This window comes from Chaetodon auriga, chromosome 23 (assembly GCF_051107435.1).
Source record: "Chaetodon auriga isolate fChaAug3 chromosome 23, fChaAug3.hap1, whole genome shotgun sequence".
Taxonomy (NCBI): Eukaryota; Metazoa; Chordata; class Actinopteri; order Chaetodontiformes; family Chaetodontidae; genus Chaetodon; species Chaetodon auriga.
In genome coordinates, this window is record NC_135096.1 from 3,880,585 (window position 1) to 3,898,318 (window position 17,734).

At 43.9% G+C, this 17,734-nt stretch overlaps 2 protein-coding genes across 2 annotated transcripts in view; one reads left to right on the plus strand and one right to left on the minus strand.

Annotated features, from left to right (window-relative positions):
* The window catches only part of LOC143316313 (uncharacterized), a 242,668-nt gene extending 225,938 nt beyond the window's left edge, over positions 1-16,730 (minus strand). The window contains exon 1 of the mRNA XM_076724199.1: positions 16,640-16,730. Coding sequence (XP_076580314.1) covers positions 16,640-16,686 — 47 coding nt within the window. The 5' untranslated portion in view covers positions 16,687-16,730. The remainder of the gene's footprint in view (positions 1-16,639) is intronic.
* Positions 95-1,309, plus strand: LOC143316284 (trace amine-associated receptor 1-like). Its single transcript, XM_076724165.1, has 2 exons — positions 95-100; positions 266-1,309. Exons 1-2 carry the CDS (start codon positions 95-97, stop codon positions 1,307-1,309), a joined length of 1,050 nt encoding a protein of 349 aa, XP_076580280.1.
* Positions 16,731-17,734: the final 1,004 nt, after the last annotated feature.

Here is a 17,734-nt window from a genome sequence, read left to right on the forward strand (position 1 = left end):
AAACACATGCACCAGGAGCTGTATGATAACTCATCATACTGACCGACATAAAATGCCACTCCCTTGAACATAATATGCAAATGAGCCCACGATAATGAATGTAATCCATGTGTGCTCAGCGGCACAGAGACCAAAGACTGTTAGTACTACAGATGCACAAGACAGGATCAATAGACGTGGTATTAAACATACAGAGCACTGAGATTAACTTGAGATGTCTGTCTGCTGCAAACTGGATACTGTTGTGTTGTTTTCTTGATTGAAGACATGTTTTTACAAATGTTACGTGAGCATTAACGACCATCTAAGCATGGAACCTAAATTCTTTGTTAACAGGTCTGACGATGTTGTTGAGGACAAACATCTCTGTAATGAATCAGCAAATGTGTCTGACTTAACAGCTGTCACCTCTTCATATTTATTGTGTATTTTCATTGGCTTCTTATCTGTTCTTACAATGTGTGGAAACCTTCTTGTGATAACCTCCATTGTTTACTTCAAACAGCTCCACACTCCGACAAACTACCTCATCCTCTCTTTGGCTGTGGCTGACCTGCTTGTTGGCGTTTTTGTGTTGCCTTTTAGTGCAATACTGACTGTACTCTCATGTTGGTATCTTCAAGATTTACTCTGTAAGATCCGAGGTAGCTTTGACCTCTTTCTGTGTGCATCATCTGTTTTGAACTTGTTTTTCATTTCTGTTGACAGATATTATGCTGTGTGTCAGCCTCTGAGGTATAGAACAAAAATGAATGTCCATGTTACTGTGATCATGATCCTGGGGACCTGGACTTTTTCGGCTCTACTTGGAATTGTCAACGTAATTCCGGGAGTAAACCGTGGACAATCTAACAGGAAGTGTGTTTTATTTCAAAATAAGAGTTCAGCAAACAGCGGAACTGCTTCTGCATTTTACCTAACAGCGACAATAATGTGTAGTATTTACCTAAAGATTCTGATGGTGGCACAGAGACAGGCATACAGCATTCAGAAAACAACCTGTCAGAGCACAAAGTCTGGAGCAACTGTCAGTAAGATGGAGAGAAAGGCCACCAAAACTCTGGCTATTGTTATGGGAATTTTTTTCATCTGTTGGACTCCTTTCTCTCTTTGTGTGACCTTTAACCCTTTGAGTAATAATACAATATCAGTCCCTGTAATTACAGCATTTAAGTGGCTCGGATGGTCAAATTCAATGCTCAATCCATTGGTCTATGCTTTCTTTTACAGCTGGTTTCGATCAGCTTTCAGAATGATCATTTCTGGGAAAATATTTCAGGGTGATTTCACTAATTCTAAGCTCTTTTGACTCATTATTTGAAGTGCTGTTATATCAGTGATTTGTTCGGCACTGAAGATGAATCTCACGTCCACTGCGTGTCATATATTTACATACACATTGTCACTGTACTGTGCATAAACCTGTACATCTGTATGTTGAACCAGTGCACTGATAACCCTTTGAACAGTGTGTAAACACAATCTGTATGTCTATTAATAAATGTAGGATCCATATATCTCAATGAGTGGCTCTTTTGTTCTATATATTCAGTTATTACTGTTCTGTATTCTCTGCGTTGAATGCAAGAACACATTTTTGTCTGTGTGAATATTTATAGTCCTTTCAAAGTCTTGATCTTTGCTTCCCTTGCTACAGCACACAAAGCTTTAAACAGACCTGTCAGGAAATAATGAACGGTGAAATGATCTGTCTCTTACAGCAGTTTTCAGTCAGGGCTTCCATTATTTGATCTGGCTGCAGATGTCAATGGATTTAAGAAAGTGAAAGTTTCATCATTCAAAGTGATATGAAATAAATCAGAGTAAATGCAAAGTACTAAATAAGACTTGTGCATGAACGTTAATATCTAAATCAGTACTTTCACCAGCAAGTTGTGCATTGTTCACAACACTATGAATGTTACACTAAAGAAGGATAACTTCTCTGTTTCACTGTACAAAACCAGCTTCAGTAAAAAGTGTCTGTCTTGTGTCATGCTGACCTGCTATTGTATCCATGATTAGAAAATCTGTTTATTAATACTCACTTCAACATTCCTTATATATCTCATATCGTCATATATTCAAAATGTCCACTTTCATGGCATTTCAAATTATCAGTCGTCAGCTGTCACTGACTTTTACACATCTGGCCTCTGGTGTGGTATAAACAACTAATCAAAGCACCTTCTGAACCACATATTGCCTAAAATATCATTTAATCTTTCTTTTTAATATACGAAAGACACATTTGTGTGCACTCTATCACCTTATTTACATTCAACGTACACGTGTTAATCACTGAAAATTTAAATGTGTACCTCATAAACTGTTGTTTCCTTTCCAAATGAATTCTGAATTATAAAGTTAAAGGATTTAGCTGCTGTTAGTAATTAGTATTGATATTGATTAGAAGCGGCAGGGTGGCGTGCCTCACAGCGAGAAGGTCGCTGGTTCGATCCCCGGGTCGGGCAGGGCCTTTCTGTGTGAAGTTTGCATGTTCTTCCCGTGCATGTGTGGGTTCTCTCCGGGCACTCCGGCTTCCTCCCACGGACCAAAACATTCTCATTAGGTTAATTGGTGACCCTAATAATTGTCCTTAGGTGTGAATGTGAGCGTGAATGGTTGTCTGTCTCTATATGTTGCCCTGCAATCGACTGGCCACCGGTTCAGGGTGTACCCCGTCTCTCACCCGTTGACAGCTGGGATAGGCTCCAGCCCCCCCGCAACTCCGAAAGGGACAGTCAGTATTGATTAGAAAGAAAGATCAAATATTTATTGACTAGAGATGGAAAAACTGTTTGTCCACGATGTCACCCATAAGATTCTGAAGAGTCTTTGTGAAGCTCAGGCTCTGGATGTCGCTGTCTTGGCAGTGCTTGAATAAACTCCTGGCGAATCCAAAAATGGGTTGGAAGGTCAGTGGAGCTGAGCCAGGCATGGTTTAATTAGCTCGAAGCTACCAGTGTAGCTAAGGCTAAGAAGCTAGTCATATGCTACTCTCTGTTGCTAGCCGTCTTACCCGTTGGCCGCCTGCGGCTCATTTTCTGCGTATCGTCCCCTCTCTCTCTGTCCTCTTTCCTATTGCACCTTCAGCTGTCTCTATCATAAAGGCTACCCCCCCCCCCCCCAAAAAAAAAATAAAAAATAAAAAAAAGTGCTTCAATATTTGTTAAATATAAAACGTAGGTAATTTGCAAGACTAGAATTTTTTTCACTGTTACTTAATACATGTCAAACAAACAATTTGAAGCACATCAATTAAACTGAATTTAAATTTTCCACATAATTTTAGTTACGAGTCATTTAGATAGATAGATAGATGGATAGATAGATAGATAGATAGATAGATACTTTATTCATCCCCAAGGGAAATTCACAAGTTCCAGCATATTCCACAAATTTGAAGTAAAAGGCATGCAATAAATAATCTAAAAGTACAGCAAGCAAGGAGTTAAAAGTTAAAGGTAAAAAAGGCGTAGGGCAGGAACGACTTCCTCAGTCTGTCATTGGAGCAGGACAGTGACAGCAGCCTGTCACTGAAGCTGCTGTGCCATGATTGACAGGAGCCTGCTCAGCACCCGTCGCTCTGCCACAGATGTCAGGCTGTCCAGCTCTGTGCCCACAACAGAGCCCGCCTTCCTCACCAGTTTGTCCAGACGTGTAGCGTCCCTCTTTTTGATGCTGCCTCCCCAGCACACTGCTGCGTAGAAGAGGACACTTGCTACCACAGTCTGGGAAAACATCTGCAGCATCTTTTTGCAGATGTTGAAGGACGCAAGCCTTCTGAGGAAGTACAGTCGGCTCTGTCCTCTCCTGCACAGAACATCGGTGTTGGCAGTCCAGTCCATTTTATCATCCAGCTGCACTCCCAGGTATTTGTAAGTCCGTACAATCTCCACACAGTCCCCTTTGATGGTCACAGGCTCCAGATGGAGCCTGGGCCTCCTGAAGTCCACTGCCATCTCCCTGGTCTTGGTGGTGTTGAGGTGCAGGTGGTTGGAGTCGCACCATGAGACAAAGTCCTGGATCAGTGTCCTGTACTCCTCCCCCTATCTGTCCCTGATACAGCCCATAATAGCAGTGTCGTCTGCAAACTTTTGCACGTAGCAGGACTCTGAGTTGTATTGGAAGTCCAATGTGTACAGGGTGAACAGGACTGGAGAGAGCACGGTCCCATGCGGTGCTCCTGTGCTGCAAACCACGGTGTCAGACCTGCAGTCCCCCAGTCTCACATACTGAGGTCTGCCTGTCAGATAGTCTGTAATCCAGACCACCACGTGTGAGCCTACTCCCATCTCTGACAGCTTATCTATGAGGAGCAGAGGCTGGATGGTGTTGAAGGTGCTGGAGAAGTCCAAAAATATAATCCTCACCGCACCACTGCCCCTGTCCAGGTGGGGGAGGGATCAGTGTAGCAAGTAGACGATGGCGTCCTCCACTCCCACCTTCTCCTGGTAAGCAAACTGCAAAGGATCAAGGGCGTGGTGTACCTGTGGCCTCAGGTAGGGTAGCAGCAGCCACTCCATGGTCTTCATCACGTGTGATGTCAGGGCGACATCACACGTAAGCTACGTTACGTGCAACGCGCAACGTCATTCGCACCCACTGGAATCCTTGTTCGACAACAAACGCTCAAAAGTTTGGTTACATTTCATGAGAAACGATGACAACAGGGCAACTTGCAATACTTGCAAAGTGGATATTTCATCAAAGGGAGGAAATACTACCAATATGCAGAAACATTTGCACACACAGCACGCGATAACTTTGAATGAATGTAGTGAGTGAATGTCAACCCAGCAGCAGCGGCAATGTCAGCACATCCTCTGCTGTTAATACTGCAGGTAACTAAGTAACTAACACTGCCTATTATGTTACTGCCATTTGCCTCATCGTAAAACCTGCTATTACTAACTGTTAAATGAATGCCTTCTCATGCATTACATTTAGATGACCATGACGAGAGACAGAGTCTGACTGGCTTAGAGGCTGGCAGTACTCGCTCCAGTTCATGTCTACCTCTGGCTTCCGAGTGGATCAGGAGATCCAGCTGTACAGAAGCCTGCCCCCCATCCCCTGCAAGGATAGCACCACCCTGTGGTGGTGGAGCAAGAGAGAGACTCTGCCCCTGCTGTCAGGACTGGCTGAAAGCTTTCTGTGTGAGCAGGCGTCCTCCACCCCATCTAAGAGGGTGTTCTCCACAGCTGGAGACACCATAAGTCCAGAAAGATCGCGTATCCTTCCTGAAAAAGCAGATATGCTTATTTTTGTGCAAAAGAATTGTTAATTCTTCATAGTTAATGTTTGCAGAATTGCACAATGCACAGTTCCATTGGACTTGAGTTGATTGTATTTGTCACTGGCCGATGTATTTTTATTTTTGAGTGCTCAGCTCATACATGCTTTTTTAATTTCTATTAGAAAAATGTTGAACATGTTACTGGACATTCTTGTGTAATTGCCACAGAATAATTTATGTTGTATTTTGTTAATTTCTACAGAAGAATATTTATTTTATTATTAATATTATTTTATATTTATTTTCCTAACAAATTAATTTTTCTGGGGACCCCCTGGCACCCCATCGAGGAGCCCTAGGCTGTGACCCTCTTAAGACCTCACTGTTGGGTTTGTAAGGTCATGTGGCTTCCAAACTAAACAAAGTTGATGCTAATCGACCTGTTTGTTCTCCTTTTTGCCAAATGAGAATTGATAAAGAACCAAATCATTAAGCAGAATCGAAAATGGAATCAGAATCGGAAAAATCTTATCAATTCCCATCCCTAGGTAAGTTACAATGTGTTGGTAGCTGATGTATTTATCATAATTTTAGTGGGGGTTTTTATTATTAAATTATACCAAACAAGAAATTAGAAAATCTGCAGTTCGATAATGCAGTTTGATAGAATTCCCCACATCGCTATTGCAAGCAGTGCACATATTCATTGATACTGATGTGAGTCCATGTGGGACTGAAACTGATGTGCACTGCTATCGACAGCGCTGTGTGAGATTATCTTGAACATGGCTGTTGAAACAAAGGCACTATTTGTTACAAAATAATTATTTCTTTAAGTACATTGGTTGTTGTTGAGGTACCAGTCTTGTCTACTTCACTTTAGACACCTGTTATGACATTGTCTGACCTCAATGGACAACTACAAAAACATATATTTAAAGACTGTCTTCTAAATTTTGAGGTATTCCTACCTTTTTCAGTATTGTCAACATAAAAATAAACTGATCCAGCCTTTATAGTTAACTTCATATTTTTCATGATGTGAAGCATTTATTAGACTCTTTGAGCTGTTAGAGCTGGGGAAGCAACCGCAATGTGCTGGACGTCACTGTCTGTTCCTTTGGCTGTGATGGACTGTAGAGGAAAGGCCTTCCCCTCTTCTTTTCCCACTCCCCACAAGGAAAAGCACCACCAAAGGTCCTCATCATCCACTGTGGTGCCAACAGCATGGGGGAGGTCAGCAGAAGGAGGACCTGCACCTAAATGGCCTGCTGTGGTAGACACTGGTAGCTGCGCAGTACACTCTCTCCCTCTCCCTCCAGTGTGTCATGCCTCGCTGACCGACCCTAACTGATTCCACTGCCAGGCATATGCTTGGTGTGCATCTGGGGTGTGGAGCCTTTACACTGATTTTTATCCAGCATTTATCCATCCATTTTAAAGTACGGGTGACTAAGTAGAGGGGTTAAATCCCTTTAAATTTATTACTTTTGTTTTTCGTTATTTAGTTGATTCAGTTTACCCTGCCCGTTGACCTGAGTTATTCATTTCTTTGATTTTGATATTTTGTGTGGGCAGAGGATTGTTTTCTTTTCAATATTTGTTTTCATCCCTTTATTAATTTGGCGGTTGGCAGTTTGTATTTTTGTTTAGTTCATGATTTATATTTTCCTGCCAACTGCCTGTTTTGGTTAGATTTTGGGTGTTTTGTTTATTTGTATTTGTGTTGGTATAACCCCACTTAATCCCTTTTTTTCTCTTTTAGTTGCTGAGGTCCCCCCTTTTCGTGTGCTGTGCTCCCCTGGGTTCTGGGTTTCCTCACAGAGTGTGTGCGTGTGCGACTGTCACGAGTGTCTGGGTGCTTATATTTTTGGTTGGGTTTCCCCGCACCAATCAGTAGTCCCTACACCCCGGTAAGCCTCAGGTTTAAGTTAGTTCCCCTCTTTCTTTGGCCCTGTGTGAATGGTGTTTTATTGTTGTTTTTAAATCGCATTTTTTGTAATAAAGCATATGCTCCTCGTTTAAAGTGGAATCGTGTCTCATCTGCCTTGGATCAATATTTCACACAATGTCTTACTGGGCTGAATCACATCTTGAATGACTGGGCTGGGGCAAGAAGAGTATCTGGGTCACAGGGTCAACGGGTTCATGGCAATGACTCTCATCTCATCCTGAGGGGAATGTCAGTGCCCAGGTTTGTGATTGATAAACCAATATATCTTGAGGTGCAATGGTAATGAATCTGTCATGCTCGTTTGTTCCTGATGGCCTCTGTTCCCCTGCGATGATGGCCCTCAACACAAACACACTGGTTTCAACATAAGCCCAATAATGCACAGCACCACTGTCACACCGAACATGTCACTGACATGTTGTAGCACAATTTCCTTTTAGTCAGGTGATTTTCTGCCTTGACTGCAGTTACGTGTTAAATTGTCAAAATGAGTACAATTTTAGCTAAGACAGATTAGAATTCTGGCACATCTTCATCTACTTCCAAGGTGCATAGACAACCGAAAAAGTCTCAAGAGGTCAAAACTCCAACAACAGCTCTTTGTTTTGCTTTTTTTAAAGAGTGAGCTAATGGTACCAAGAATCACTACCTTAACATGGCAACGGATTTCTGCATCCCTGTGATGCTGGGACCTGTGTTGTCAGGAGCAATAGTTCTTGGCAGGGTCTCCCAAGATAAATTAGTCCCAGAGGTGGGTGACTGACTAACAGTGATTCACAGATCTCACATGAATTGACCGAGCACAAACAGCAGCATCTTGGGCAGGACAGGGAAAGAGAAGCCAGATCTGGAAGGGAAACTCACCAGGGAGCTTCTAGTGGCTGGACCTTGACCCATGAGGGCTGGTTGAGCAATGCCTGAACAAACAACATGGCAAAAGCAAGGACGTAGGCATGCTGACCCTTTGTATCGCAGACTGGTTTTAGATTGAACATACCAGGGATTGAAATAAGATGGAGAACAAACCCCACTTGATTATAATAGTAAAAATAAGGATGGAAAGAGAAACATCAAAGGTCTTTACACTCTTCCTATCCCTTTACTACTGTGGCAGCCAGCAATTTGAGAGTTAGTAGACAATCAACCCTTGTCTTGTGATTCTCCCATATTTTACCCTTCTCTCCCATTGTCCTACTGTTTAAATGTTATTTTCCTGTGAATCTGCTTTTTAAAAAGTAATAAAAAGTTGACAAAAGGCATAGTCCCTTATTTGATGTGTTGTGTGAAATTCCCGTGAAATACAGCGGGTGGTAGCATGTATGTATGTAAAATAGTAGCTGTAACGAGGAGTCAGTCCCTGAAATGGCACCGACGAATAAAAAGAATGTAAAAAAGAAGAATGATGAGCATGAAACCTCCTGCCAATTAACTTCAAAAGCATAGGGTGAAGGTGAACTGGAATTACCTTACTGAGGCCCCTGTGCACAAGCTCTTTAACTTCCATCACCAGTAGAATTTCTTGTGCATCCACTAAACAATACCAGTGTCTCTCAGTCACTTTAAGTCTGTTGTTGCAAAACTTGGTGCAGGCCTGAGTTGAGGTTTGGCAGCATGGAGGCCTAAAAACTGTAATGGCAAGCAATGTAATCAGTACTCACGAATCCCGAAGATATTCAGAGGGGTAAATGAGGGGAAACATGGACCTGAATAAAGTGGATTGTCTGTAAAATGTATTTGATTTAAAATAATTGAAAGTTAATAACAGCTAATAATAAGAGTACTTTGAAAGAGATCAACTGATGAGTTTATTGGTATTTATGATCGGCTCGTAGCTTTCTGTCAGCATGTCTCTTTTGTCTTATTTGAAGGAACAGTTTTCATGAACCAAACATCTCTTCTTTTGGAATCTGCACAGAGACTGATGAAGGAAACCTCAGTGAACAAAGAAAGCTGTTTTGTCAAACCTACATCGTAGTTCATCCTCCAGAGCTACACGTGATACAGCCTCTGTGCTTGTCAATACAAACAGTAACTTGATCTGACCTGAGAGTTTCCAGTGCACAGTGTGGACTCTCCAGTCCAGCAGACAGCAGCTTCACTCCTGACTCCTGCAGGTTGTTGTTACTCAGGTCCAGCTCTCTCAGACTGGAGGACTGGGATCTGAGGACTGAGGACAGAACTTCACAGCTTCTCTCTGAGAGGTTACAGCCACTCAGTCTGAAGAAGAAGAAGAAAAAGAACATTTATTTTAAAATGTTGAGTCTCTTCTCAGCATGTGTTCAAATCTTAGCTGTTCCATCATAAACATGTTGTAGATGTTCATTCATTGTCTTCACGTCTGTAACAACACAGTCATGTGTCCTTCATGAAGGGACAGTGTCAGACCTGAATCCAGTTCCTGAGTTTCATGTTAAATCTGCTGGATGAAGTTTAATGTTTTACAGACTCTCAAATGTGCAGTTAGAAATAAACAGGAGGCTCTGAGAGTGACTGAGTGCTGAAACAAATATATGAAGTGAATGATTTAAAGGATCAGCAGTTTTCTGCCAGCATTCCTCTCTCGTCTTCTGTGCAGCAACAGTCTTGATTTTCCTCTTTTATTTTTTACATTCTCCAAAGGTCTCCATTATAACAACCTGTTCCTCTGGACTGAAGGAGGGGGGACATGATTGGTCCTTTTTGTGGTGACAAAGAGTCAAATGATGGAGCAAACATCTCTTTTTATGACAACGTGCACAGAGCCTGATGAAGGAAACCTGAGTTGAGGAAGGAAGGAAGGAAGCTGATAACCACCGTCGTGAAGCCGTTATCTCTGCCTGGAGTTCATGTTTAGTTGAGGCAGCTCACACAAAGGAAGCCTGGCTTGGTCCAATTTGTTTTGTCCTTCATCCCACTGAGCTTCACATGAGACAACCTCTGTGCTGGACTCAAACTGCTGACTCATCGTCCTTCAGAATTCATGTTTCCAATGACTCAGCACTCTGATCAATAGTCAATTCATCAGGTTTAATGACCCATGCTGCACTTTGTGAAACCTCACTACAGAAAATATTCCTGCACAGATTTTAATCACAGATACGCAAAATATTTATTTGAGAGGTTTTTTTTTTTTTTAATTCACACATTCAGAAAGTGCGCACATTTTTCTGACATGCACAGAAAAGATGATCTACAAGTGCAGACTGGGAAATTATTTCTGATCATCATTTCACAAACTCAAAATCATCAATCTGTCAGAGATCTGAAAATAAACAAAACAGACTGAAAGATTCAAATCTCTAAATGTACAGAACTAACTTAAATCTGTCAACACAAACAGTAACTTGATCTGACCTGAGAGTTTCCAGTGGACAGTGTGGACTCTCCAGTCCAGCAGACAGCAGCTTCACTCCTGAATCCCGCAGGTTGTTGTTACTCAGGTCCATCTCTCTCAGACTGCCGGACTGGGATCTGAGGACTGAGGACAGAACTTCACAGCTTCTCTCTGAGAGGTTACAGACACTCAGTCTGAGGAGACACAGGAAGGAAACCAACAGTAAGTTAGATATCAGAGTATTTATTGATGAAGAAACTTCACTATCTCTGTACTTACAGAGCTTTCTTGGAGACTTGGACCACTGGCAGCAGCCTCAGAAGAGCCTCCTCTGAAGCAGAGAATTTCTTCAGGTCAAACGTGTCCAGATCTTTTTCTGATGACAGTAAGATGAAGACCAGAGCTGACCACTGAGCAGGAGACACTTTATCTGTGGAGAGTGTTCCTGAACTCATGGACTGTTGGATCTGATCCACCAGAGAACGATCATTCAGTTCATTCAGACAGTGGAACAGATTGATGCTTTTCTCTGCAGAAGGTGTCTCTTCAATCTTCTTCTTGATGTACTCAACTGTTACCTGATTGGTTTTTGAGTCACTTCCTGTCTGTGTCAGCAGGCCTCGTAGGAGAGTCTGATTGGTCTGCAGTGACAGACCCAGGAGGAATCGGAGGAACAAGTCCAGGTGTCCATTTGGACTCTGTAAGGCCTTGTCCACTGCACTCTGGTGGAGATGTGTTAGTTCAGATTCTCTGTCTTTGAAGACTTTTGTCAACTGGACAACAAGTTTAGACCCTGCACGTTCATGGTGGTAGAATGTTTGTTCATCTGCCAGCAGACTGACTCCAGAGCTGCTGAATTTCAGGTGGACATGCAGAGCAGCCAGAAACTCCTGAACACTCAGATGGACGAAGCAGAACACCTTGTCCTGGTACAGTCCTCTTTCCTCTTTGAAGATCTGTGTGAACACTCCTGAGTACACTGAGGCTGCTCTGATATCGATGCCACACTCTGTCAGGTCTGATTTGTAGAAGATCAGGTTTCCTTTCTGCAGCTGCTCAAAAGCCAGTTTACCCAGAGACTCAATCATCTCGTTGCTCCTTGGAGTCCACTGAGAATCTGACTCAGCTCCTCCATCATACTTCATGTTCTTCACTTTGGACTGAACCACCAGGAAGTGGATGTACATCTGAGTCAGGAGGTGTGTCCCAATTCAGGGGCTGCATCCTTCGGAGGACCCAGCCTACGCGGTCTCTGGAGGCTGGGTCCTGCGGAGGATCCTCCGTCGGCCGCATCAACTATCGGTAAATGGGACGGTCTAGCCTTCGGAGCGTGTCCTGATTGCGTCACGACGTCATAACTTCTTCCCTCCTAACCCGGGAAAAACACAAGTACGGGGTGCAGAGATGCGCCTGTACAGCTCCTATCGCTTGTAAGAGGCGCGAAATGTAGCCTATTATACAACTTACAAATTCACCTGATGTGAATATCTTCACAGCTTCGCGTCGGACGGCGCAACTGTTATATTAGACCTAATCAGTGGAGGGAAGTGACATGATTGCTTAACGTTATGTTACGTGATACAAAGTATCGTTTCAGAGGGCAAGTGCACCTCTTACCGCTTGTGTGTGTCCAGAGGATGATGCCAAATTTTGTTTCAAAGACTCAAAGTCCACAGATAGTTTCCTAAATCATTTTTATTGCAAGAAATATTATCCACGATTCACTCTGATCATTAAATGTGGTTAAAGGAAACTATAAAATCACTCATGTTGTCTCCTGTCTTGCCGTTGTGTTAAATAAACTGTGAAATAACGTATGTTCTGAGTTTCTGTTGCCACGGTTACCAACTAGCGTTTGAGCCAGCGCAATAATTTAGAACAATCAGGCTATTTGACCGGAACTTTTTTATAGTTGTCCTACAACTCTTTTTAACGGAGACCCTGCAGCCAATCACAATCGAGTATTCACCCAAAATAAGATATCAGTTGACATGCGAGCTTGTAACATTTGTAAGTGAAGAGTTTTAATAAGGCTAACTGTTAACTGAGCTCCTCATATCAACAGGTCGCCATTATTAAAAAAAAAAACAATCGGTGCGCAAAGCATCTTGGGATATGGGAGGCCGTGAAGGATAGTAGCGACGCATCCTCCAAATACAGGGAAAAGGAGGACGCATTTGTCGGCTGCATTTGGAGGATCCTTCGAATTTGGACGAATTGGGACAGCCTTCGCGCAGCGTTGTGACGTAAGCGGCCTTCAAATCCATCCTCCGAAGGATGCAGCCCCTGAATTGGGACACAGCTAGGGTCTTGGGCAACTGTCCTTCCTCTCTGGGCTTCATCACATCCTCCAGAACTGTAGCAGTGATCCAGCAGAAGACCGGGATGTGGCACATGATGTGGAGGCTTCGTGATGTCTTGATGTGGGAGATGATTCTGTTGGCCTGCTCCTTGTCTCTGAACCTCTTCCTGAAGTACTCCTCCTTCTGTTCATCAGTGAACCCTCTGACCTCTGTCACCATGTCAACACACTCAGGAGGGATCTGATTGGCTGCTGCAGGTCGTGTGGTTATCCAGAGGCGAGCAGAGGGAAGCAGGTTCCTCCTGATGAGGTTTGTCAGCAGCACATCCACTGAGGTGGACTCTGTAACATCAGTCAGGATCTCATTGTTGTGGAAGTCCAGAGGAAGTCGACACTCATCCAGACCGTCAAGGATGAACAAAACCCTGTACTCTTCAAACCTGCAGATTCCTGCTTCTTTGGTTTCAGGAAAGAAGTGATGAACAAGTTCCACCAAGCTGAACTTTTTCTCTCTCAGCACATTCAGCTCTCTGAAAGTGAATGGAAACATGAACTGTATGTCCTGGTGGGCTTTGTCTTCAGCCCAGTCCAGAGTGAACTTCTGTGTTAAGACTGTTTTCCCAATGCCAGCCACTCCCTTTGTCATCACTGTTCTGATTGGTTCATCTCGTCCAGGTGAGGGTTTAAAGATGTCTTCACATCTGATTGTGGTTTCTGGTCCGTGTGGTTTCTTGGATGCTGTTTCAATCTGTCTGACCTCATGTTCATCATTGACCTGTCCAGTCCCTCCCTCTGTGATGAAGAGCTCTGTGTAGATCTGATTCAGGAGGGTCCGCTTTCCTGCTTTAGCGATCCCCTCAAACACACACTGGAACTTCTCCTTCAGGTTAGATTTAAGTTGGCGCCGACAAACTGGAGCAAAAAGTTCTGAATGAAGACACAACAAATAAATCAATAAGTGATTGATAAAGTTCAGATGAGAATTTAATGTCCTTGTCTGAACATATTTTGGTCCATCTGTTGAGACATCAGTGAATGTTCCACTGATCCAGCAGCTAAACCTTAAAAAAAATCCTCTTACTGCTCTGCAGACGCTCAGCCAGCTCCTCCTCCTTCATTCTACTCAGGAAGTGCTGTGTGATCTTCAGAAATGCCTCTCTGTGGCAGGCCGTACCCATATCCGCAGCAGGTCTCCAAGGTGAACAGCCTCTGGCATCTTAGATCAAGGTGGTGTAAGGGAAGTCGGCAAATCAGATCCGTAACTTCGGGATAAGGTGGAGATTATTGTGAACAGAATAGATGTGAAAGCAGCTGTTGTACATGTACAGACCATAAATATGGAGTCCAGGTGAGTTTGATGCTGCTGGGCAGACTGACCACTGGGAACCTCTGAGCTCTCCTGGTGGACTCTGTGGAGGAATCATGAAGAATTAGCTCACAATCTCGGTCTCTCATCCACCTCCGATCACTCAGCTGCAGTGGTTTTTCCACTCTCACTCCCTCTGCTCCACCACTCTACCTGCCAGCCGCGCCCACCTCATCAGCTCTACTCTGCTCACTTGCCGACACAGCTGCAGCTCATCACAATCAGCCCTGCATATAATCCTCTCCAGCACTCTCACTCGTTGCCAGATTGTTCTTCTGCAGTATGCGAGACTTTCCAGCATTATCCTGCTTGATCACCCGTTGCCGACTTTGCTTGTTCCCGACCTGCTCTCCTCGTCTGCCTCCTGGTAGATTTACCTGCCTTCCGTCCCTGACCTCGTGCTCTGCCTCAGCGTTTCTGGTGTCTGACTGCTCTGTTGGAAACGATTCATCCGCCTGGCTTTGGCTTTCCTCTTGCCTGCTCCCCATTGGTACTTCTGCTTCCGTGGACTGCTCATCTGGCTTCGACCCCCCCGCCTGCCTCCGACTACTCTGCTGCTCTCTCCTTGCCGGCACCGCTGCTCGATCAGCTGTTTCTTCGGCTGCAGAGCTTCCTCCTCGTCATCAGCGGCTGTAGTAAGCTACTTCTCTTTTCCTCGCTTGAGCCCCAGAGACATTGTGAGAACTCTCAGCTCGGAGAACGAACTTAATTCCGAGTTACTAACTCTGCTCCATACCTTGTTTCCTGTGGTAAAAAATAAAGGTCATTACCAACTGTTCCTGCTCTCCGTTGCACTGCATTTGGGTCCAAAACACGACCGTTTCACTCACATCATGTCCGTCCACATAGAGACAAACACCAGCTGAAGGTCCTTTGAGCTGAAGTATTGATTCCAACATTGAATCAGATGGTTTCCAGTGACATTAAAGTGTTGCTCGTACTGCTGATCCCACCGTGAATCAACAGTCCAGTCTGCATTTCTGTGCAGCTTTCACTTTACTGTGTTGGTTCACCAGCTTGTCTGGTTGAGTTCCTCCAGTTCTCATTGACCCCTATAATACTGTGGACAGCATCACACAGCTCACACAAGCTAACTGGATGCTACCTGTCCAACACAAATTGGCACAAAGAGGCACAACTCCAGCCTGATGTGAGGCGCCATGATGCCGCCGTCAGTGTCGTTCTTGACTTTGTGAATCCATCAGCAGCATCAATCACAAACAGACTGTGTGTTTCCTCAGACTCTCTGTGTTGCTTCATTCTGTGTTTCACAGCAGCTGATCTCAGTCCAGCTGTTATCACTGACATGTTTGTGTTTGTGTTGTCACATGACATGAAAACCACAACATGTTGATTTGATGGAGGAACTCAGTGGAATCAGGGTTAGCCTTCGTTAGCATCTGTTAGCCTCAATCAAGTCACTGTTTGATACTCATGCAGTCATCAGTCAGAAGGTGTGTGTGGAGGAAATGTTCAACTGGAGTCAAGGGTTGAAGACTGGTTATACTGGGCAGCTTCCACATGTGAGGACATAAACGAATGAGAAGAAGAACGATGCTGAAAATAAACAGGTTGAAAAAACTTCTCTGGATAAATAACAGTTCAAACAAGAATCTATAATATTTTGATGTTATTAACAGTTTACCTCTTTGCAGCAGACGGTCGATCTCCTTTAAAATTAAGGAGGCGATCATTTGACCGGTCACTCTTCAAGGACACACAGCTGGGTCCAGGTCCAGGTTTAGGTTCAGGTCCATCAGAGGCTGGTCTCCCATCGATCCTGTCAGACACAGAGGAAGACCACCAGGGATGGAAATGGACTTTTTCTTCTTCAGACTCAGAAGCTGCTGGAGAAACTAGCAGCTATCAACAAGAAAAGGATCAACACACCAAAGTTCAATCAAACATGAAGCCGAATGATTTCAGTCTGTGGATCATCGCTTCATTTGTCCATCAAATCTTGGACCAAAGCGGGACTCAACGGACTGATTTCTGAGCAGATTTTACTGTGATTGGCAGACAACAAACTAAACTGTGGAGTCCATCAGCACCAACTCTGTTGGTCTGTTTTCTAACGTTTGCATCACGAGACTCAGCACAAATATCCTGACTGTTTAGAGACGATGGTCACTGAAGCATTTTAGTCCAACATTCAAAGAGGAAGTTTGATGGTAAAGAGACTTTGGAAGGTCCCCACTGGATTTGTGCTGATATTATCCTCAGCTTTCAGCGTCCACATGTGGACATGTCAGTGCTGTTTAGGGACAGACTGGACAAATGTTCTTTAACACTAATCTAGCTCTAACCTTCATCATCATTCTAGGACAACATGAACATTAGAAGGACAACTGGTCAGACTGGATTTAATGAGCACAAACATCAGCAGTGGACAACATGAGGAGGACATATGGACATTTCAGGTCAAATTGTCCAACACGAGTTTAACACTGAGAACAACTTACTGTCTGTCAGAGACATGTTGCTGTTTAAAAGAAATGGGGAAATCCATTGACCGGTCGCTCCTGAAGGACACACAGCTGGGTCCAGGTCCAGGTTCAGATCCAGTTCCAGGTCCAGGTCCAGGTCCAGGTCCAGGTTCAGGTCCAGGTCCAGGTCCAGGTCCAGCAGAGTCTGGTGGGTCCTGCTGCTCTGGCCTTCAACACAACACACACAGAGCTTTGAGTGTGAATAATGATGGTGGAGAGATTCGAGTGCTCTGACATGGAGACGAGTCTTGGACAGTCAGAGATCCTGGTCTCACCTCTGAGCTTCGGTCTGGCCGTCATCGTCCCCACACAGACTGGTTTTAGAGGGACGGACTCCCTCCTCTCTGTCCTCACACCGATTCATGCTGCTGAACTCACGTCAGCTCACACACACTTTGATCTGGAGAGGAAACGCAAATCATTCATGTGCACATCAGCTGAAATCATCCTTTCATGGTTTCTCCTGTCCAAATATCAGCTGCTCCTCCTCTGATTGGCTGTTATCTCATCTTTCATATCATTGTCAGCTGAATGCAGTCAGACAGCAGTGTGAGGCTGAGCTGCTGTACTTCTATCAGTCCACTAGATGGCGCCATGAAGCTGCAGTGAAGTGAACACACACTTGATGCCTGGACGACCGTTGACATCCACTGACACACACTGACTGAATCTGACAGGAAGCTTCAGTTTGTGGAATATTCAGTAAATTCAACATAACTGAAAGTTTCTTTACGCCTGAATGATCCTCGATCATCAATAAGTGAAGGAGAAAGTCAAATATTTACTCAGGAGAAATATAAGATAGCAGAAATATTCAAGTACAGTACAAGTACTTCCAGACTGTACTTAATAACAGTACTTGAGTAAACTAGTTACTTTCCAACACTGAGAGATCCTTTCAAAATAAAAGCCTGTCTCAATCAAGTGCTCTCAGGTCATATTAAAAGAGGAATCTTTGATTTGATTCTTGATCACAGTGAAGCACAAAGTGAGAAAAAGAAGCGACACTCGTTGCTGTTGGAGGAGAGTTCAGAGCTCTGACAGCTCATTTAGTGACACAGTTACAGATTG